Source organism: Entelurus aequoreus, linkage group LG04 (assembly GCF_033978785.1).
Source record: "Entelurus aequoreus isolate RoL-2023_Sb linkage group LG04, RoL_Eaeq_v1.1, whole genome shotgun sequence".
Taxonomy (NCBI): Eukaryota; Metazoa; Chordata; class Actinopteri; order Syngnathiformes; family Syngnathidae; genus Entelurus; species Entelurus aequoreus.
In genome coordinates, this window is record NC_084734.1 from 38,893,150 (window position 1) to 38,915,807 (window position 22,658).

The 22,658-nt window shown below is 42.2% G+C and overlaps 1 protein-coding gene across 1 annotated transcript in view; it reads left to right on the forward strand.

Moving 5' to 3' along the window:
* The window catches only part of igf2r (insulin-like growth factor 2 receptor), a 54,749-nt gene that overhangs the window by 10,047 nt on the left and 22,044 nt on the right, over positions 1-22,658 (forward strand). Inside the window, exons 4-38 of the mRNA XM_062044801.1 lie at positions 198-296; positions 381-513; positions 859-970; positions 1,059-1,164; positions 1,235-1,394; positions 1,554-1,746; positions 1,832-1,935; positions 2,016-2,180; positions 2,288-2,434; positions 2,510-2,662; positions 6,164-6,301; positions 6,374-6,524; positions 6,764-6,932; positions 7,023-7,138; positions 7,227-7,386; positions 7,473-7,649; positions 7,720-7,815; positions 7,910-8,011; positions 8,103-8,265; positions 8,351-8,527; positions 8,610-8,756; positions 8,867-9,045; positions 14,914-15,001; positions 15,210-15,419; positions 16,343-16,473; positions 16,552-16,655; positions 16,725-16,858; positions 17,016-17,212; positions 17,323-17,449; positions 17,518-17,649; positions 18,349-18,508; positions 18,609-18,717; positions 19,210-19,291; positions 19,371-19,504; positions 19,581-19,727. Coding sequence (XP_061900785.1) covers positions 198-296; positions 381-513; positions 859-970; positions 1,059-1,164; positions 1,235-1,394; positions 1,554-1,746; positions 1,832-1,935; positions 2,016-2,180; positions 2,288-2,434; positions 2,510-2,662; positions 6,164-6,301; positions 6,374-6,524; positions 6,764-6,932; positions 7,023-7,138; positions 7,227-7,386; positions 7,473-7,649; positions 7,720-7,815; positions 7,910-8,011; positions 8,103-8,265; positions 8,351-8,527; positions 8,610-8,756; positions 8,867-9,045; positions 14,914-15,001; positions 15,210-15,419; positions 16,343-16,473; positions 16,552-16,655; positions 16,725-16,858; positions 17,016-17,212; positions 17,323-17,449; positions 17,518-17,649; positions 18,349-18,508; positions 18,609-18,717; positions 19,210-19,291; positions 19,371-19,504; positions 19,581-19,727 — 4,902 coding nt within the window. The remainder of the gene's footprint in view (positions 1-197; positions 297-380; positions 514-858; positions 971-1,058; positions 1,165-1,234; positions 1,395-1,553; positions 1,747-1,831; positions 1,936-2,015; positions 2,181-2,287; positions 2,435-2,509; positions 2,663-6,163; positions 6,302-6,373; positions 6,525-6,763; positions 6,933-7,022; positions 7,139-7,226; positions 7,387-7,472; positions 7,650-7,719; positions 7,816-7,909; positions 8,012-8,102; positions 8,266-8,350; positions 8,528-8,609; positions 8,757-8,866; positions 9,046-14,913; positions 15,002-15,209; positions 15,420-16,342; positions 16,474-16,551; positions 16,656-16,724; positions 16,859-17,015; positions 17,213-17,322; positions 17,450-17,517; positions 17,650-18,348; positions 18,509-18,608; positions 18,718-19,209; positions 19,292-19,370; positions 19,505-19,580; positions 19,728-22,658) is intronic.

Consider the following 22,658-nt stretch of genomic DNA (forward strand, 5'->3'; position numbering starts at 1 on the left):
CAGGAAGCTGGTTGTTGAGAATTTTCCAGAGCTCACGTGGCTTATTTGTGTTTTCCTCATTGAAGCTGTTACAGCATTCATTCTTTTGTGAAAGACATTGCACAAGATTTTCAAATTTTCCAGAGATAAAAAGCTGTTTGTTCCACAGAAAATAATCCAAGTATGCTTTTATGGACCTTGTTTTGTTGTCGTTGCAGGGCACCCCAGAATTTGTGGCCGTGTCTCAGTGCATGCATTACTTTGAGTGGAGGACCTACGTCGCCTGCAAGAGCGACAAGTTCAAGCCTCACAAAGAGGTACGAAGGACACAAACAAGTCCAGAACGTGAAGCATTAGATACATTAAACTTTCATCATTAAATGTTCCTCGTCTGCGTGCAGGTGCCCTGCTTTGCCTTCGACTTGGACGGTAAGAAACACGACCTCAGTCCTCTGATCAAAATAAGTGACGGCTACCTGGTGGACGACGGTGACGACAGCGTGGACTTCTACATCAACATCTGCCGCAGCCTCAGTCAGTCGCTAAGCAGTTTTAAATTTAATTCAGTCATTGTTGCTCCTTGTGTTTAAAATAAGTAAAGGAAACAGCAGTATTTAGTGGGGTACTTACAGTAGACCGTCATACAAAGATGGACTTGAGCGTGATTCACCCTGCCTCTCCTAGCTCCCACTGGCTTGCACTCACAATATGCTTTTCTAAGCATTTATATTCTGCTGTTTTTCTACAATTTCACACATTTTGTGGATTATTCAGATTTGGATGGCACCCCTACTCTAAAATACATTACATGCTTGAGGCTTTATTGGATATGACATACCGGTAGCTAGCCATGCCTCACATGCTTCTATGCTCTGTCAGATGGGTTGGAAGCACGTTGTCCAGAAGGTTCGGCAGCCTGCCTTGTCACCAAGGACGTGGCCTACGACATGGGCTCCCCCACCAACCCCTTGCAGCTCTTATCCAATGACAGGTAGCTGATTTTCCTAAAAACCCTGCACAATGTAGAATCATGTTTGATTTGTTTGGCATGTGTTTGGCATCATCTTCTGTGTGTGAAGACTCAGGTTACAGTACCAAGCGAGTGCCGACTTGATTCCAGTCTTCTGCAATGGACACACTCCTGCCGTCACTATCAGCTTCATCTGTCCTTCAAGCAGACATTCAGTAGGTCACACACATTTACAACTGCTGCTCCCTGTGTGTTCAACATCAACAACCCTTTTTTGTGTCGCAGGGCAGCACTCCTAAAATGACGGCGGATGCCAACTGCCGGTATGAGGTGGAGTGGGCCACGGAATACGCCTGTCACAGAGATTATTTGGAGAGCAACACGTGCAAACTCACCAGCCAGCAGCATGACATCTCCGTCGATTTGACCCCTCTCACACTAAGCTGTACGTTTGCACCACTGCATCGCAATTAGCCACCGTAATTTTTAGCTTGTAATCATTTAAACTTTGTGACATGGTGCTGGAAACAGTTATCTGAAGATCACAAAGGGAGAGAGGAACACTCATAGAGGATATGTACTTAAAGTGTGTGTTTTTGTCCAGCCAAAGACCATCCATACTACGCCCATTCTTCAAACAGTGACGGGACAGAAAGCTACATCTACTACTTGAACGTGTGTGGAAAAGTCCCCACGGAAGAATGCAGCAACCTGGGAGAGTTTGTATCATCCTGCCAGGTGAAAAAAACAGGCAACGTCAAGAAGGTGGCTGGTAGATATCAGAACCAGACCCTACGGTAATATTTGCTTGTGGCTTTCATCTGATTCATGCATTTTAGATAGAACATGGCTTTTTTTTAATATGCCTCCTATCTTATTTAGTTATTCTGATGGAGATCTGACTTTAATCTACCCTGAGGGCACCAAGTGCTCCACTGGCTTTCAGAGGGTGACCATCATCAACTTTGAGTGTAACAGGAATGCAAGTAGGAAGCTTCAGTTTCATCATCGATGAGGTGTCGCCTGGTGGCAGGAACAGGGCAGCTAATTCTTTTATGCTTTTCAGCCAATAGTGGCATAGGAGCGCCAGTATTTGTTGGAGAAACCGACTGCACCTACTACTTCAACTGGCAGACGGCGCACGCCTGTGTCAAGGAGAAAGAGGATCTTCTGTGCCGGGTCACAGATGGCAGCAAGCATTACGATCTTTCACCTCTCACAAAATACCCTGGTGAGTGTGGAAATTAAGTTTGCTTTTAATCAGGGACAAGGACAGAATGATGGATTTAAGTAAAATATTAGTTTGTTTCTAAGTAGTTTGTGTCCTGAATGTGTCAGGATCAGACTTGAATGTGAACTGGGAGGCAGTGGATGCTGAATCCCCAGAAGACAACTTGAAGCGCTTCTACCTCAATGTTTGCCACAAAGTCATCCAGGCAGGAGGAGCTGCCGGCTGTCCGGAGAACGCTGCCATTTGTGCCGTAGGTAAGAAGAGAGATGTCTCATCAAAGTTCTTTGTTGTTGCTAGAAATATTCAATATCAATGTCTTTGTGTTTAAGATAAAGACAATAAAGTCATCAGCCTGGGCAGCTTCCTTTCCTCCCCCCAGAAGACTGAAAAAGGAGATGACATCAGACTGGTGTACACTGATGGAGATTTATGCAGCAAAACAACAAAGATTCAAACTATCCTGACGCTCAAGTGCAAGCCAGGTGTGCTGAATAAAAATAATGATTAATATTATTCTTGTTATAACAAGAATAATAATAGGAAGTAGAGCTGTCACAGACTAGGGATTTTTTAATATTTGAATCTGAGTCATAAAATCAGAGATGGGCAAATGGGTATGTTTTTCCATGGGCAAAATATTTTGGCCCATAAATATGGCGTCACATTAGTACCAAAAATCCGAGCGCATAGAAACTTATCGCGCGCTGATTTTCCACTTCGTGCGCGCGACACCCTTTTGCGCGCGCGTGGTGCCTTTGTGCGCGCGTGTGGTGCCTTTTGTGCGCGCGCGGCGCCTTTTTGCGTGCGCGCGGTGCCTTTCTGCGCGCGCGCGGTGCCTTTCTGCGCACGCGCCGTCTCGGTCTGTGAGCTCTCTGTGTACTCCTGGCATCTCTCCTCGCGCTGTCATGTTTCGTTTTGGTACTTTGGGGGCGGGCATGCTTAGACGGCCTCTTCTTTCTGATTGGCTCTGAGCGTTTTTCATATGAGCCAATCAGAAGTATAGCAGGGCGGGTCATCGTCAATATGTATCAAGATTTACGGAAGAAGAAGTGGATAAAAAAATGTTGGCTGAAAAAGAGGTAAGTTGAGGGACACAGTTATTTATATTATTGAACTGGTTTGGAGTGATTGCAAGGGTACTGTTACTACTAATAATAATAATACATTTTTATTTATAAAGCACTTTTCATACATTTAAAATGCAGCTCAAAGTGCTTTACATAGTTAAAAACAAAATGAGAAATAACACCCACACCCCATGAAGACAGTCAAACATGTACATAAAAATAAACAAACAACAACAACAATAATAATAACAACACAATGACAATAGCCAATCACAGGAACCCTCTGGACGTGGAGATCCAGAGGGCTCTTTGAGGAAACACTATAGATGATAAAATAAATGGATTAAAAATAATTAAAATACACATCAGGTAAAAGTCCAAAAATAATATGAAATAAGATAAGATATAATCAAACATAAAAATAAACTACAATATGAAAAAACTATAAAATAAAATACAATAAAAACTGAAATATAAATATAATAAGACCATATAAAATAGGCTAAGATATGATAAAACATAAAAATAAGCTAAGATATGATAAAACATAAAAAATAACTAATACTAATAGAATAATCCTGCACATTGGCCCTAATAATTGTGTAGTAAAGTGGTTTTTGAATTCGAGCAATGTAATCTGAAATATGTTTAAAATAACAACAATTAATGTTAATATTTTTGAAACAATATGCTTCTCATAACATGAGTATCTGTGTGCATGAGAGAGTGTAAAGAAAAGCATTGCTATAGTTTCACTTCATCTGCCTTTTTTTACAACCTACTTGAAGTTGTATTTTTCAAAGTCGGTCATTGAGTACTTTGGTACTTTGCCATCAATGCCCCCCTCAAAAAACATCCTCTCCATCCCTGTCAGCATTTCTGTTTAGAAAAGGGAGATGCAAATTGGTTACTATAGAATACAGAAGTACAGTATATAACCAAAATGTGTAAGACCGATGACATGTCATGTCACAGCACATTTAATTTGACGGTCAACAAATAAAACATACCAGTGTTAATAAATAAAACATACCAGCCCTACATGATTTTTCATTTACATTCAAATTTCGTAATGCAATCGAACAGAATGCAAAAGAGATGGGCTGGCTAGTCAGGCTAGGAAAGAGGTGTAAAATACAGGATGTTTCTGGCCAAAACGGGATACTTGACAAGTATTAGGACTATGATGAGAAGAAAAGTAATAAAACAAGCAACAAGCGAAACAACACACATGAATGTCTAACAGCAGGGATGCTGTGTGAACTAGCAAGTCCAGGTGCTTTTTTTATTACACCCATGTGCAGTGTATTTAATGTTTTCATCTAAGATAGCAGTGGAGCCTCCATTCTTCTAACAAGTCAGTAAACCCTTACAATCACTCCAAATCAGTTCAATAATGTAAATAAGTGTCCCTCAACTTATCTCTTTTTCAGCCAACATTTTTTTATCCACTTCTTCCTCCGTAAATCTTGATACATATTGACGATGACCCGCCCTGCTATACTTCTGATTGGCTCATATGAAAAATGCTCAGAGCCAATCAGAAAGAAGGGGCCGTCTAAGCATGCCCGCCCCCAAAGTACCAAAATGAAACATGACAGTGCACAGCCCGAGACGGCGCGCGCACACAAAGGCACCACGCGCGCGCAAAAGGGTGTCGCGCGCGCGCACGAAGTGGAAAATCATCGCGCGATAACAGTTTTTATGCGCTCGGATTTTTGGTACTAATGTGACGCCATACATAAAACATGTTTGCTACATGCATGCAATGGGTATCACTTCCAATATTCAAGATGTTATATGCAACTTTTTCCACCTCAAAAGGGCTACTGTATAACACTTGGATACACAAATAAACATAGCGGAAATTGGATAGTTTAGTGAGGTCCTCGGCTTTCCCCACCGGTGTCTGCTTTGGTTCTGTCGGGGCACTAGGAAGACGATCAGACTTGACAATCTAGAACAGGGGTGCCCAAACTACTTGCTTCCAGAGGCCAAAGTGAAAATGTGCTAATGGGCCGCCAGCTGAACACAGGGACTTTAACTGTGAAACACAGAGTCTAAATGTAAATAATAAAGTTTGTTTAATAAGTGTAATTAATATCTTACATAATTTTTTGCATATATATACTTTAATATTTCGAGTTCATTTGAACAGCAGCATGAGTGAGGAGTTAAACCCCATACCACCATATATAAGGTAGTGGAGATCGTCACATTCGTTAGATGACAACTAATTATCTTTGCGGATATGCCATAATTGACCTTTTGAGCTTGAAAAGAGGTTTGTAAAAATATCAATCAAATTTAGGAAACCACTCTTTGGCAGGCCAAATTAAATGACACATTTTGCTCCACGTGGGGCACCCCCAAAAGAAATAAACGTAACAAAGTTTTCGTGGATGAACCAGTGCAAGTATCATTACCAGTGCCAGAGGGTAGCTGTGACGGGGGAGGCGTCTCACTCAAGTGAACTAGTCAAAGTTACAGGTCCAATTTCTGGCTTAGTGGCACGGCCTGCTACGCTTCCGACTGGCAGCATCCCACTCAACACAACTTGCCTCCTTTCCATGAAGGGAGGAGGGGTTTCAGTGTCCAAGGTTTCAATGTCCCACGAGCCAACTGCGATGTTGATAGTCCAACCAGACTACCCCTAATCCAATTGTCAAGTATTCGATTTTTTTAAGACACCCCTAATAGAAGAAATGCGATGTATATATTGGTGATCTGTCAACCTTTTGTCTCTTTAACGTTAGGTTAAGAACTACTTTATTATGTATATACACAAACTGGATGAATAAATGTGTTACCAGTAATACCAATACACCTCAAATATTACTAAAGGTTTAAAATTGAAGTGAAAGTGTTTTAAGCCACTAATATATTTGTTTTAGTATAACTTGTGTCTCTTTGCAGGAGATCTGAAGAGCGCCCCCGTCCTTCGCAGCGTTTCGTCTGATCATTGTGTGTACGAGCTGGAGTGGTACACCGCCGCTGCATGCGTCCTCTCCAAAACACAGGGGGACAACTGCAAGGTGGAGGACGCACAGGCCGGTACATATCACACGCTTCAGGAAAGGTCTTGACTTTGATCAAAAGAAAGTAATTTAAAAATCTTTTCGCCAGGCTTTTCTTTCGACTTGTCGCCACTCTCCAAGGCCGACGGCGGCTTCTACAACCTGACCAACGACAACTATGACTACTACATCAACGTGTGCGGCCCGGTTAAAGCTGCCACTTGTCCTGAAAAGGCTGGCGCGTGTCAAGTAGAAAAAAGGTAATTAAATATATTTGGAGTTGTTTCATTTTATATTTTGCTATCAAAATATGTTTTTTTTTATTTCCCAGTGAGTAAAGCATGATCTTAATGAAAAAATGCAAATCTTTGCAGGAGGTGGGTATATAAGAAGATGCCCAATCCTATTCACCCATCGCTCTACATCTATCGGTTTAATTGTATTTGCTTGCCTTTCGAATATGTGTCATGCGTTTGTTTTTATATGCCTCCCATTTTAGTAGTTGGAGTCTTGGTGACGCAAACGCCGGACTGTCCTACTATGACGGCCTGATCCAGTTGTCGTACAGCAATGGTTCCCAGTACAACAATGAACGGCACACACGCCGATCCACACTCATATCCTTCCTCTGTGATCCTGAAGCCGGCGCTGGAAAACCTGAATTCCAGGTAGACATCCTGGCTTTCATATTGCTTTGATTTATTTCTCACTTTTATTAGCAGTTTCCAATCTTCTGTAATATTATTCACCGGATCCAGGTGGAGGACCAGTACACGTATAACTTCCGCTGGTATACATCATACGCGTGTCCTGAAAGACCTCATGAGTGTTTGGTGACGGATCCCAACACTCTTGACCAGTATGACTTATCCAGGTACTGTAATTATTAATAAAGTTTTGATGTTTGAACAGACAAACTGCATCTAACATCACTAAAATGTTCATTTTCCTTCTGTCTGCAGCTTGTCTCGCACATCCTCCGCTGGCAACTGGCAAGCAATGGACCTGTCTGACACTATGAACCTGAGGAAGTATTACATCAACATATGTCGACCCATCAACGCCGTCACGGGCTGCGACCGCCATGCCTCTGTCTGCCAGATGAAGTACACCACCACTCAGGTGTCAAACTACTGCCCTTTACAACTGATTAACAATACTAAGGTCTTCCAAAGAATGGAAACGCTCATAAAAATGATGTGTTCCAGGGTTTTCCCAGTGAAGAGGTGTCTGTCAGCAACATGGGTATTTCCAAGCGTGGCCCGATCATTGAGGGGCGGGACCGGCTAATGCTGGAGTTCACAGATGGCGCCACCTGCGAGTCTGATGGCCAGATGTTGACGTACACAACACGCATCCATCTTGTGTGTTTTAGGGGAACTCTGGTACGTATAAGCTATTTGGGAGGCCTAACATTCTATGTGAGTTACCTATTTTGTAACCATCACCATGCAGTCAATGGGCCCCCGATTCCTCATGCACCAAAACTGTACAGCCAACTTCATATGGGAGACCAAGGCCGCCTGCGCCATCACCATTACAAAGAACAATGTGAGTTAGCTGCTTGCACATACCTATACCTGATTGGTGGAGTTAAGAATGATGGCGCTCTACAAAAAGATGACTTTTTTTCTTCTTCTCCCAGAGTTGTGCTGTGATTGACCCCAACACCGGCTTGGAGTTCAACCTACAGCCTCTCGCCTCCAAGACTGGATACAAGACCAGAGCCAATGGAAAGGACTTCCTGGTAAGACCGACACATAGTAGAAAAAAAAGTATTTAATTGTATTAACACGTGGCAAAAGTAAACACTTGATCAAGAGTACACTACCTTGTAGGTGAACATCTGTTCGGATCTGTCAGAATGTGGACCGGGTATGACGGGCTGCGAGCTGGAAGACGGGCATCCCGTTAGCCCGGTGGGGGTGGAGAAGACCCTGCAGTACTCCACAGAAGGCCTACTTAAACTAACATACAAGGGACCTCGGGATGATTCTACAGGTAACATCAAATAATACACAAATGTTTAAGATTAGTCTTCTGTATTCTAACAGCGTTTTAAAATTGTTTTCCTTTTCTTCTTCAGCAACTCGGGACACCTTCACCATCAATTTTGTGTGCAATCAAACCGCTCACCCAGGCTCATTGAAGCTGCTGCGGGAAGACTTGAGCACGTTACCCAGCCATGTCGTTCACGATGTGCTCTTTGAGTTCTCTACCGCGTTGGCCTGCATCCCTGCCCCGGTGGACTGCCGCGTCATTGGTAAAGACACAATGCAGTCTCTTATTGCAAAAGCTCAAATGATCATCACCTTGTCAAGTAAACATCTTGGTGTGGCCACTAGATTCACATGGAAACGAGTATGACCTAAGTAACCTGGTCCGAGGTGTAGAGGACAGACCTTGGGTTGCCATAGATACGGATGTAGTAACGTCACGCAGCTTCTACATCAACATCTGCAAACCCCTCCCGCCTCAGAAGGACTGTCCCGGTCAGTGTCCACGTCTTTTTGTTTTCTATTACACGGCCATACTTAAAGTGGAGCTGAACCTGATATTATCAAAAATGTTAACTTTGTCTTTTAAAAAAATCTTAATCCAGTTGGTCCTTTGGGTGCTTGTGGGGTGATTGGCAGCACCAGTTACAACCTGGGTCTGGTCCAGGCCAGCCCCCAGGTGGCGGAGGATGGCTCCATTAGCATCCTCTATCATAATGGGGACCCTTGTGGTGCTTCGTCACGCTACTCGACACGCATCATCTTGCTCTGTGACGACAGCCCAGTGAGTAATCAATAACAGCATTGATCACTAATGATTATTTGTCATCTACCACTTTTGTTGTTTTGTTTTTTTCTCTACCACCTTGTTTTTTGCTTTTGTTTCATACTTAGCAAACAAATATATTTCAGTGTTTCCTTTATGTACAAATGTCCCAACTCCTCCTTAGTTCGTAGTGTCACTAGCTATGTGCACTTGGACACAATTAATTGGATTAAAATCTTAACCGGAATAGAAATGCTTCATTCTGATCAAGACGGGTGGTTTATACTAAAGTCATTCAAATTGGAGGGCATGTAAACACTTCTTCTGGGTCAAAATGATCCTTACTGCGCATGTCTTTGACGTCAGCTATTCTTTGTGGTGGAGGGGGGATTACATTTTATAGTCTCAGACTGAAGCCATTGTCCTGCTGCTGTCTCTTCCGATTCAACATGTACTTAAGTAGCATTATATACTTTTATGTTTGTTGCTCTAAAACCGAGACTAGCAAAAACAAAAGTTTAGTATTAAGTGTCATGTGTCGATGTTGATAACTCAATGACGACAACCTTCTTCTTTTTATACGTATACTTTACTGAGGGAACACAATAACAAACCGGCCACTGCCGTTCACATAACAGACTAAACACCGGAGCCCGCGCATAGAGCAATGCATGCTGGGAATTACCGTAAATACACTAAAAGAGTGTACCATAATAATGCGCAATGCAAAAACAGAACATTTACAATCTCCCACTTTTTCTTTTGAGTTTTTTTAACACAAAAAATCACAGTCTATTATTAATGTCCATAAGTATGAAAATGTAAGAACATGGTGATCAACAAAAAAACTTATACAAAAAAAACTGTCCACAAAAGAATAGTCTCTATTCCAGTTTCCACTCTCCAACACTGAGTGCCTTTAGGAGCTGAAGTGCGGATGCACCTCGTTTTGTCAAACAGTCAGCTAGCTGCTCTCCAGTAGGTGCCCAGAGAATCTGTTGAATTCTTTTACACTGAAGAAGTTCTTTGATGCCACTTATTTCAAGGCGGAGCCTTTTCTCTGTCACTGACTTAGTAGACTTGATGGCGTCTGCAAGGGAGTGGTTATCAGTGACACACACTATTGGTAAGTCATATTGTGATACATTCCCTGTGGTAAGTTCTGCATGAAGGTCAGATAAAGAAATGGCACTGTCAACAGCATCGGCAAGGGCAAGAGTTTCTCCAGCAAGAGTGCTCCGTACGACTCTTCTGATCTTTTTTGACTGCCAATACACAGGGGAGAATCTTCCTTCCTCACCCATCATCAGAATGAGATGTCCCCCTTGAGTGCCTCCATCTGTAAGGTTTCCCAGCGAGGCGTCGCAGAACACTATTAGCTTTAGACAACTGTCTTTTCCCAGGTTCTGAAACTTCAGTGTCACATGTTCTGATTTCAATTTTCTCACCACCTTGTTTGTGTCATGTAAAGTCTGCACAGTAGCATGTTTTATGTTAGCTGCAAGGACGCATGTATCAAACATAATATCCGGTCTACTTTGTCTGGCAACCCACAGAAGTTGACCTATTTTTGATCTCAGGTCATCAATTTCACTTTCAGTCAAAAGAGCATCCCGTCTCATGGCTCTGGAGATGTCTATGTGAATTGGCTGGAGATTCTGTATGTAATTGTCTTGATGCATACATGTTACTCCATTTGCAGTGACATACTCCATGCCTACATAGCGAAAGCTGTCATGTTCTTCTCTGCCCACTTGAAAGGCAGATTGCAGGTGAGGGATTACAGTTGTTGTGAAAATCTGTGAACCACCCCAGATGAAATCATCAACATGACAAGCAAGCACCCCAGACACATTACAATCTTTATCCAACCAATAAAATATAGTAGGGTCAATTTGTGACATCTTTCCTCCAGTTTGCAACATTGTTTCTTTAACCCTATTGTACCAGTACAGTGATGCATCATTTAGTCCATAAACACATTTGTTTAGCTTCCATAGAGTTCCCTCACTCTTGGCTTCAGGTGGTGGACGAACATAGATGTCTCGGGATAACTCATTTCCTTGAAGGAATGCTGACTTAATGTCCATAGAGTGGGGTGTCCATCGGTTTTGACATATCACAGACATGAGTAATCTAAGAGACTCTGAGGCACATGTTGGCGAGTCTTTTGGGAGATCTTTTGTGTTTAGCTCTTCAAATCCTCTCGCCACTAGCCTTGCTTTTGGAACTATGCCGTCTGGTGTGTCTTTGAGTGTACACACCCATCTTGTGGAAATGCATTTTTGTCCCATGTTTTTTACTTCATCAAACACACCGTGTTTCTCCCAGTTACTGATTTCAGTAAGTTTAGCTGATTCAAATGACACATCCTTTGTAACAAGTACATCCTCGTGATCAGATGGCTGTTCCACCCTGTCCAATGACTGAATCTGCAGTGTGTCAACCTGTGAAAGGTCAGCTGACCTTGTTGTGCCAGTGAGGTTAACTGGCTCAGTGTACTCCAGATTGTACCAGTTCTTGTGTTTTCCAGTTGCCTTTCCCGCTCGACCTAGCACTTTTGCTGTGTGTGAAATTCCAGTGTCTCTTTCCACATACTTAATGAATTGTCCTGCCTTTAGATTCATACTACGGTCTGTTCTTATGATAGAAGGTTCTCTGTCAGATGGATCATTATCTTGCTCATTGCTGTCTCTGTCATTATTAGAGCTCCCTGCCGCATTCTCTGTGTTAGGCACACTGTCTCCATCACTAGATACAGTATTGGGTAGATCTTCAACGTGTTCAATGCCACATTCTGCTGCATTAAGTTCTGTCTGGCTTTCTTGGCTGTCACGAGACGTGTCAGTGTAGTGATCTGTGGCCTTGCGCAGTCTACAGCGATGCACCCGGACATAGGAGCCTCCATGTCTAACAAATATTACCACCCCGTCTCGTCCAATTACCACCCCAGGGCCTTTCCATTCATTGCAGTCCATTCTTTTGTAGTACACTTTATCTCCAGTTTCGTAGTATTCATCTGTGCTGCGAAGCTGTGTGCGCAGAGCTCTCCTGATTCTCTCAGAGCACTCTGCCTCAGTAAACGCTGTCCTTGCTTCATGTAATGCTGAAATGTGCTGTCCTACCCATTTACTCATGGTAGTGCCCTCCAGGGCAGGTGGTTTATCAACCAGCACAGAAGGTAGGTTCGGGTTTTGTCCAAACACCAGCTGGTATGGACTAAATCCATGCACATTGTGCATTGTATTCTTTGCCATCAAGGCCCAATCTGGGGCTGTTTTCCAGTCACAAACACTGCTTTTTTTCACTTTTAACAGGATCTCTAAGGGTCTGGTTATGTCTTTCCATCAATCCATTACTCCATGGACTGTAGGCAGCAGTGGTTTTCACTTCAATATTAAAGTTCTCAGCCATGTCCCTCATTTCCTCGTTATTGAATTCACCTCCATTGTCACAAAAAATCTTAGATGGGGCTCCATGAACACTCACCCAGGAATGAATAAAGTGCCTCACAATTTCACTGGATTTTTTTGTTGTAACAATGCTACCAGCACTGAACCTGGTGAAGTGATCAATCATGTGGAGGTACCACACATTTGGTTCTAGCTCGTGTAGATCTAATGCCACAGTTTCATTGTATGTTGAAGCCATTGGTAGACCAACTGATGGCTTTGGTTTGGGCTTGTTGTACTTGAGACATGTTTCACAGCTACTTACGATGTCATTCAGAATAGTAACACTCTCATCATCATTACTTCCAGCACTAATTAGTAATTTTTTGAGTTTATCAACTGATGCATGTCCAAACTGCTTGTGAAATTTCACCAATACTTTGAGTTTTTCATCTTTACTCATGCCATCTCTTATGGCCAGAACTTCATCAGTTTGGGGTTCATTCTCACGGGTGGCTGTGCAATCTCTGTCCACTATGTTTACACAGTAGTGTCCTGAGGATGTAATCTCAAGAGGCACTGGTTTCTGAAACATTGTGGCTTTATCATTCTCAATGTCAAGCACTGCTTTTGCCCTCTTAAGTGACGTTTTACTTAGTAGTAAAGGAATGTTCACTGAGACCACCTCAGTCTCTATGTGGCACCTGGTTTGTCCTATTTTTTCTGGGACTTTTTACTTTTTTTATGGAATGAACAACTTGTCCATCACCAAACTTAAAAGCTCTTCTACTCTGTGTATTTTCAATTTTTTTCTTGTCACTCTCCTTCAGTGTATGAATGTAATTCTCCAGCCATTTTTCACCACAGACTGTTCTGGTGCATGCAGTTTCAATTACAGCTGAACCTAAGGCTTCTACCATGAATATTTCAGCATCAGAAACTGACTCTTTAGAAAACAATGTAACATTGCACTCTTCAATTGTTTCTGTCTCTGCATTTTCCTCTGTCATTTTTACATGTTCAGCCTTATTTGGGCAGTCCTTAGCCCAGTGAAATGTACTCTGGCAAATAGCGCATTTAGATCTTCTGCCAAACCTATCCAGTGGGTTTGAGCCAGTCAATGGCGCCCTCTTTTGGTCGGGTTGGGAACGAAATTTCCTTCCGTCTCTTTTCCTTTGATTCACATAAAAAGCAACATCTTCGCGCATGTGAATTCCCCCGCTGCATGTGGGCGGCTGCACATTGTCTCCAAAAATCCTTTTTAAAGCTGACTTCATGCTTGCAAATGTAAGTGTTGAACAAGCTGTAAGCGCAAGCTGTTTATCTTTAACATCGAGACTGGCTGTATCCAACAACTTGAATGCCAAAACAGCGTCGGGAAAAACCATGTCAAATTTGCGCATTTTGTTGTACCTCTGCTCGAACTGAACGATGTAATCCACCATGGAAACTTCGTTTTCTCTCCGAATCTTGTCAAAGTCCGTGTATGCATCATAAGCTCTGTCCTTTTCTTCTTTTAAGAATACATTATCCAATGCTTTTACAAGGGTCTTCATCCCGTCATCTTTGTTCAAATCATCCGCAGGTATTTCCAAAGCTGTATCTCTAGCTCTCCCCCTCAGTGAGAGAGCAACAGCTAATGCTTGTTTCTCCTTATCCAGATCGGTAACACGTATCCACATTTCAACCTCATTTTTCCAGCTCTCATATGACTTCTTTTCTTCAAACGCAGGAGGGACTCTGTAGTTAGCGTTGTTAGACATCCTCTGCTACCATTGATAATTCAATGACGACAACCTTCTTCTTTTTATACGTATACTTTACTGAGGGAACACAATAACAAACCGGCCACTGCCGTTCACATAACAGACTGAACACCGGAGCCCGCGCATAGAGCAATGCATGCTGGGAATTACCGTAAATACACTAAAAGAGTGTACCATAATAATGCGCAATGCAAAAACAGAACATTTACAGATGTAACAAAAAAAAGGAGTGATTCTTTTGTCGTCTCAACAAGCTGTTTTATTAACGGCCTTAAAGCTACTCCAAGTGCTAACTGCTAGCCTCAGGCATGCACACAGAATGTCGTAACATGTCACAACATGTACATATCACAACAGTTCCATTTCAAAAGGAGAGGTAAAACAAAAGTAGCAAACAGAAAATTGTTTTTATAAATAAATAACGTGACGTTGAACAAGCAGAAATGCACAGTGCCATGTTTGTTTACAGCGGAAGTCATTGCTTCTTTTTCTTTTTCTTCTACATCTGTTTACGGTATGTGCTGCGCATGTCAAAATAAAGTATTCCAATTAAAGTTGCGATGTATTAAAATGCACGTCATAATCGGATAACTTTTTTCAGGGTTCATGTACACAGCAACATTGTAATCCAAATTATGATCAGACTAAATACATTTTGCCCATGTACACGTGGCTATTTTTTTAAAACTTTAAACAGCTCCATTGTTTATTCGTGTTTGTGTGTGCAGGGTTCCCCCATGTTCGACCGGCAGGATGGCTGTGAGTATGTCTTTATCTGGAGGACGTCTGAAGCCTGTCCCATCAGGAAGTCCCAAGGTTAGTCAGACTCTTAGAATAGTGAATACAATAGTTCCTGGAAACTGAAACATGAAAAGAACCCACTCCTCACTAAGCAAACTTTTAAAGCCACAGCACAACTGCTAGCTAACTAACACCTTTGGTGGATGCAAAGTAGTGTTTAATATTGCAGTGTTCAGCGATAGATCATGAAACCGTAGTGCTTTCTTTGTGTTCGGCTTCTCAGGGGATGAGTGTCGTGTCCATGACCCAAGGAGTGGCTACGAGTTCAATCTGAACTCCCTGAAGGGGAAAGATTACCAAGTGAGAAGTGACAAGTACATCTACCACCTGTCGGTCTGCGACGGGCTCCAGAGAGGCGTTTGCACTGACAAAGACACTGGAAGCAACATTGTCTCCTCGTGCCAAGTGATAGAAAGCAACCATAAGATAGCAGGTGACAATGTGCACATATCTAAACAAACACTACCAAATATGTTGTATTTTTGCCAAAAAGAATATTCTTGGACAAAACCGAAAATGAAGAAACGAAGGCAGAAAACTTAAACACAGACATTCATTATTATGCAAGTTATTATTACCATTACATTTATGATTTTGACTGTGTACTAACCGCATCAAGGCGTTGCAATCCATCCATCCATTTTCTACCGCTTGTCCCGTTCGGGGTCGCGGGGGGTGCTGGAGGCTATCTCAGTTGCATTCGGGCGGAAGGCGGGGTACACCCTGGACAAGTCGCCACCTCATCACAGGGCCAACACAAATTGCACAAATAAATATTTATCCTTCAAAAAACAAATCATATTATAATGAAAATATTTCCCACTGGTATTCCAACAATAACATTGGGAAAATAAGAATAACATAATATATTTTATAATGAATAGGCCAAATACTGAATTGCACCAGAGACGTAGTCAATGCGTCGCAAAGAAGAAATCAACAGGGACCATACAGTGGGTTGTTCTACTCCATCAAAACTAGACAGTCATTAGATATTTTGCTGTCAATCAATGAGGCATTCAGCATCAGACAGATCATCCAGACATCCTGCGGAAGCCCAGCATCCAGGCAACTTAACGGTTCCAGGTTTGCTCCCTGCCTCTTGCCATCCAAACAAACATTTTGCAGATCACTGTCCGTTGGTCTAACTTAGACATTTTAAAATACATCCACATTGCAGACATGTTGCCTCCATTCCACTCCCAACAATGTGGTCCTGTGGTACTGTTGCGGTAATAAGTCTTTTGGATTAAATGCAATTTTTGGCTATATTTGGCCCAAATTTTTCGGTGGCTGACGTTTTGGTGCATCACTAATCTTTGGTGTATAAATTGCATTTAACTATTGTGTGTGCAGGAATGGCAAACCAGCTTCTGAGTTTTGTGGGAGATCAGCTCATCCTTAACTACACCAATGGAGAGAAGTGTCACCAGATATACCAGAGATCCACAGAGATCTATTTCTCCTGTCACCCTGACAGGAACCCTGTGGGTTTCACACTTCCAACACAAAAAATACAATTGTTCTATCTGATAGCTAACTGCTCTATGGGCTTTTTTCTCAAGGGAGCGCCAGAGTTCATCAAGGAAACCCCAGACTGCACGTACCTGTTTAGCTGGCCCACTGCTCTCGCGTGCATTCCTGTCAAAACCACCAGCTGCTCCTACCAGTAAGATTGACTGACTGAAAGATATTATCATAGGTGGTAATTATTGTTATTCGTGTGTCTTGTCTGTAGTGACGATCAAGGACATTCGTATGACCTCTCACCTCTGGCCATGGAGACTCAAAACTGGGAGGTGGCGCCTTCGACTGACGACACCAGCAAACGATTCTACATTAACGTCTGCAGGTCACTGGTTCCGCAGGGAGGTGCGTGGTTCTCCTTAGAGTGCATTGTCAAATTGTGACACAGACAGGAAGTGAAAAGTAAAGAAAATGAGGAGTTGCAAGTTTGCAGAAAATGTTCTGCAAATTGTAATAAAAATAAAACAAACAATGCACAAGTGATGTTTTCATGCCGTGGTAGGTTCATGGAAGTGTCCATCCAACGCTGCGTCCTGCATGAAGGTTGGGGATGAATATGTGAGTTTGGGGGAAGTGAAGACAGGTCCTACGTGGGACAAGACTGTGCTGAAACTACAGTACACCAGTGGCCAGGCCTGTCCTGACAGAGTCCGCAAGAAAAGCACCATCATTCGATTCAAGTGTGACAAAAAACAAGTAGTAAGTTAAAAGAATTCCAGCAATCAACATGGCTCTCACTTTGGTAGTATATTGGTATGATTAATTTCTCTTAATTACCAATGTAACTTATTACTCCTATCCCCCTTCAGGAATCCCGACCAACCCTTATTTCTGCCATTGAGGAGTGTTTGTACACCTTCTTGTGGCTAACAGCTGCCGCCTGCCCTCTGAACAACAGCCAGCATGACGGCTGTAGAGTTGCCAACCCAGCTACAGGTTACCTTTTTCACTCATTTTTTATTTTTTGTCTTTCTGTAATTCCTAATAAATGTTTGCCCCTGCAGGTCATTTGTTTGACCTTAACAGTCTGACTCGGGATGGAGGCTACACTGTATATGACCATGATGAGCACAGGAGGATGTTCCGCATGAACATTTGTGGAGATGTGGCCAATGCAGGATGTAGTCCCGGAACAGGTATGTCTGACTACCGAAGTTTCAATTACCATGTTTTGAAAGAAAACATCCCTTAAATGAACTTATTTGGGTTTTTACATGATGACTCCACATTCATGTTAAATTGGCCTCAATTTGATATTTAATGTTGATCCCATTTATAAAACTTAAATATTTATCTATAGGGGCTTTAAAAGTTCTCTGCCCTGTTAAACTTGTCGCCAATTTGCATTTGTTTAAATCATCCATGCGTGCAATTAGATGAGACTTAAACTCAGTAGGACTAATGTAATCATTCTATAGCCAAACATGTGACACGGGACAATCATTTCTATCTAGGTACTTTTACATCTTTGGCAACAGTGTCCAAACATGAATGTGGAACTAAAATGTGGTAGTAAGAAAAAAAGAGTAGAACTTCCAAGAGCTTTTTCTCTGCACTGTACTCCTCGTCCTGAATAAATAAGCATAACAGACATTTTTTAAGGTTTGATGAAGCATGTGTCAGACTTTCCTAGTTACTGATTAGTGCTGCTCAGATGACCAAATAGACAATGCATGTCAAAGTATGCTGATAAAGTACTAAAAGATTTTAAATGACTCCTGTTTCAGCAGTGCCACACCACTGTTTTTTTGACTTCACACATGTGCGAGTTACCCACGATGCTTTGTTCACTATGTCCACCGTGCATTCACTAAAGTGTATTGTATTTGTTGCAGGTGTGTGTATTAAAGATGACACTAGCGTTTTGAGCGCCGGCCAGTCCAGCAGGAAGCTCTCGTACAAGGACCAAGTTGTGGAGCTGACGTATGAAGGAGGAAGTACGTGTCCCGCAGACCCCGCCCGCAAACACAACACTGTCATCCACTTCATCTGCAAGTATGGAACCATTCTCTTATACGCTTGAACTATTGCTGGTAGCCACTCGGCATAAACATCTAGTTGGTGCTAGCATGCTTACGCCTGATGTGTTTTCCAGGCCACCCAGCATGAGCTCAGCCCCTTCAGAACTCGTCATTATTGACTCCAATGCTGACACCTGCACACACTTGTTTGCTTTCCACACACACCTGGTGTGCGAACAACCTGTGAGTATGTCTGTGTGCGTAAACGGATCCTTGCTGTCAAGATGCCCAAAATATTTCACTTCAATTTGGATTATTAGTGTTGGTATGATATCTTTATTTATTTGTTGTGTCTTTAATGTTATTTGTTTGGGCAGCGTGGCTCAGATAGTAGAGCAGCCGGCCCGAAACTCGAGGGTTCCTGGTTCGAATTCAGCTTCCACCATTCCAGTCATGTCTGTTGTGTCCTTGGGCAGCACACCTCACCCACCTTGGTCCCTGTGCCACTGACACTGGCATAAATGTAGCTTAAAAATAGATAATGGATTTCTTAATGTAAAGCGCTTGAGTCAATAGAGGAAAAAGTGCTATATAAATATAATTCACCCACCTAACACTTTCACATGGGACAATGCACATTAATGAACATATAACATGTAAATGTTCCACATTGTAGCGAAATTGTTGGTGGCTGATTATTTTCTGACCTTCATTACCACTTTGTCTTCCTCCCAGGTAACTTGTTCGGTTCAGAACGGCTCTGCCATTATTGACCTAACACCTCTGATCCATGTCAATGGGTACTACACTGCCACAGGTCAGAGAAGACTGTCAACCACCTTGATGTTGTCCATATTTACTGTAACCGCACATCTTTTTGTCTCTGCTATGTTTAGATGATGAGGTGGACCAAAACGATGATTCTCCAGACTTTTACATCAACATATGTCAACCTCTTAACCCCATCCCAGGGGTCATCTGCCCTCCCGGTGCCGCTGTCTGTATGGATCCAGACAAAGGGCCCCCAATTGTGAGTCAAACATTTAGAGATGTTAAAGATTGTCAGGATTCTAAGCTTTGCTGGAATTGCTGTTTTGAAATAAAAGGACATTGGACGGACTACGAGTGGCCCTCAGATCAGCACAACAGGCGGCGTGTCCATCACCTACTTCGGCTCCACCAAGTGTGCATTGGACCCAGCAGAGAACTACACCTCCACCATTATTTTCACCTGCCAGAGGGGAGTGGAGCTGGTCAGTGCACTATTTTCTCTACTAAAAAAGCAAAGATTATTCATGACATTTTGGAATTTGTAAGTTTGCAAGCAATCTAAAACAAACTAATGTAGATATGGCAAGGCAAGGCAAGTTTATTTATAGAGCACAAATCGTACACAAGGCAATTAAAAGTGATTTGCGGAAAATTTAAAAAAGGCAAACATAAAAATCTCAAATCATTATTCAAATTAAAATCAGAAAACACAATCATCATAAAAACGATCATTTTTTAAATTAATCTGTAGATAAAATACTTTCAGTTGTCATATGCACAATTAAATAAAAATGTTTTCAGGCTTGTCTCACAACTTCAGGTAGACTATTCCAAACTTTAGGTGCATAAAACTGAACTGCAGTTTCACCATGTTTGGTCCTGACTTTAGGCACCAGCAGGAGACCACTCCCTGCCGTTCTCAGAGCTCGAGAAGGTTCTTATGGCTCTAACATGTCAGATGTACTTTTGCACAAGGAGAGCAGTTTTTAAGTCTATTCTCTGAGGAACAGGAAGCCGATGGAGTGACCTAAGCACTGAAATAATATCGTCATATTTCCTGGTTCTAGTCAGGACTCAAGCATCAGTATTTTGGATGTACTGCAGCTGCTTTACAGCTTGTTTAGAGAGCCAAATGAGAAGGCCATTACAGTAGTCTTACCTGTTGAAGAAAAAAGCATGGATTAGTCTTTAAGTCTGATTTAGACATTATTCCTCTGATTTTGGTAATGTTTTTGGTGGTAAAAAGCTGCTGTTATTGACCTAATGTGGCTGTTAAAATTCAAGTCTGAGTCGATTATTACCCCTAGAATTCTAATCTGATTATCAGGTTTCAGTGAGAGGGTTTTAAGGTCAGTAATAATAGTTTATCTTTGCTTCTATGGGCCAAAGACAATGTTTTTGGTTTTGTCTGAGTTTAGCTGAAGTAAATTGTTATGCAGCCACACACTGATCCGTTCGATGCAGTGACAAAGTGAATCAACAGGCCGACGTTCACCTGCCGTTAGTGACACGTAAAGCTGAGTGTCATATGCATAGTTGTAGTAGGACACATTGAAGCTGCGTATCAGCTGACTTAGTGGCAGCACTTACAAGTTGAACAATAGGAATCCCTAAATAGAGCCCTGAGGAACCCCACGGGTCATAGCCATTTGGTCAGAAGACATCCATCCATCCATCCATTTTCTACCACTTGTCCCTTTCGGGGTCGTGGTAGGTGCTGGAGCCTATGGTCAGAGACAACAATTGCCAATTTCAACAAAGTATGTCCTGTGATTGAGATATGATTTGTACCAGTTAAGAGCAGGATATATTCCCACCCGGTTTTCTAATCTCTGTATTAAGATGGTATGTTCAACTGTGTCAAAGGCAGCGCTCAGATCCAGCAGAGCCAAGACTGAGACTTTTCCTACGTCCGTGTTCAGGCAGATATCATTTGTCATCTTGATCAGCGCTGTTTCAGTGTTGTGGTGGGGCCTAAAGCTGCATTGAAAAGTATCAAACACATTGTTAAAGGCCTACTGAAATGAATTTTTTTTATTTAAACGGGGATAGCAGATCTATTCTATGTGTCATACTTGATCATTTCGCGATATTGCCATATTTTTGCTGAAAGGATTTAGTATAGAACAACGACGATAAAGATTGCAACTTTTGGTATCTGATAAAAAAAAGGCTTGCACCTACCGGAAGTAGCGTGACGTAGTCAGTTGAACATATACGCAAAGTTCCCTATTGTTTACAATGATGGCCGCATGAAGTGAGAGAGATTCGGACCGAGAAAGCGACAATTTCCCCATTAATTTGAGCGAGGATGAAAGATTTGTGGATGAGTAAAGTGCAAGTGAAGGACTAGTGGGGAGTTGAAGCTATTCAGATAGGGAAGATGCTGTGAGAGCCGGGGGTGACCTGATATTCAGCTGGGAATGACTACAACAGTAAATAAACACAAGACATATATATACTCTATTAGCCACAACACAACCAGGCTTATATTTAATATGCCACAAATTAATCCTGCATAAAAACACCTGCGTGTTTGTTATGCTAGCTCCTAGCTCCTCTGCTAGCTCCTAGCTCCATAGAACACGCCAATACAATTCAAACACCTGATCAACACACACAATCACTCAGCCCAAAAGACCGTTTACCTAACCCAAGGTTCATAAAGCTTATATATTTTTAAAAAGTTACGTACGTGACGCGCACATACGGTCAAGTTATCGAATGTTTAGCAGCCAAGGCTGCATACTCACGGTACCTGATATTCAGCTGGGAATGACTACAACAGTAAATAAACACAAGACATATATATACTCTATTAGCCACAACACAACCAGGCTTATATTTAATATGCCACAAATTAATCCTGCATAATAACACCTGCGTGTTTGTTATGCTAGCTCCTAGCTCCTCTGCTAGCTCCTAGCTCCATAGAACACGCCAATACAATTCAAACACCCGATCAACACACACAATCACTCAGCCCAAAAGACCGTTCACCTAACCCAAGGTTCATAAAGCTTATATATTTTTAAAAAGTTACGTACGTGACGCGCACGTACGGTACGGTACGTGTTATGCTAGCTCCTAGCTCCTCTGCTAGCTCCTAGCTCCATAGAACACGCCAATACAATTCAAACACATGATCAACACACACAATCACTCAGCCCAAAAGACCGTTCACCTAACCCAAGGTTCATAAAACTTATATATTTAAAAAAAGTTACGTACATACGCAAAAAAAAGCCAAAGCTGCATACTCACAGTAGCACGTCTGCGTCTTTGTCATCCAAATCAAAGTAATCCTGGTAAGAGTCTGTGTTGTCCCAGTTCTCTACAGGCGTCTGTGTATCCAAATCAAAAGTCCTCCTGGTTAGAGTCTCTGTTATCCGAGTTCTTCCATCTTGACTGCA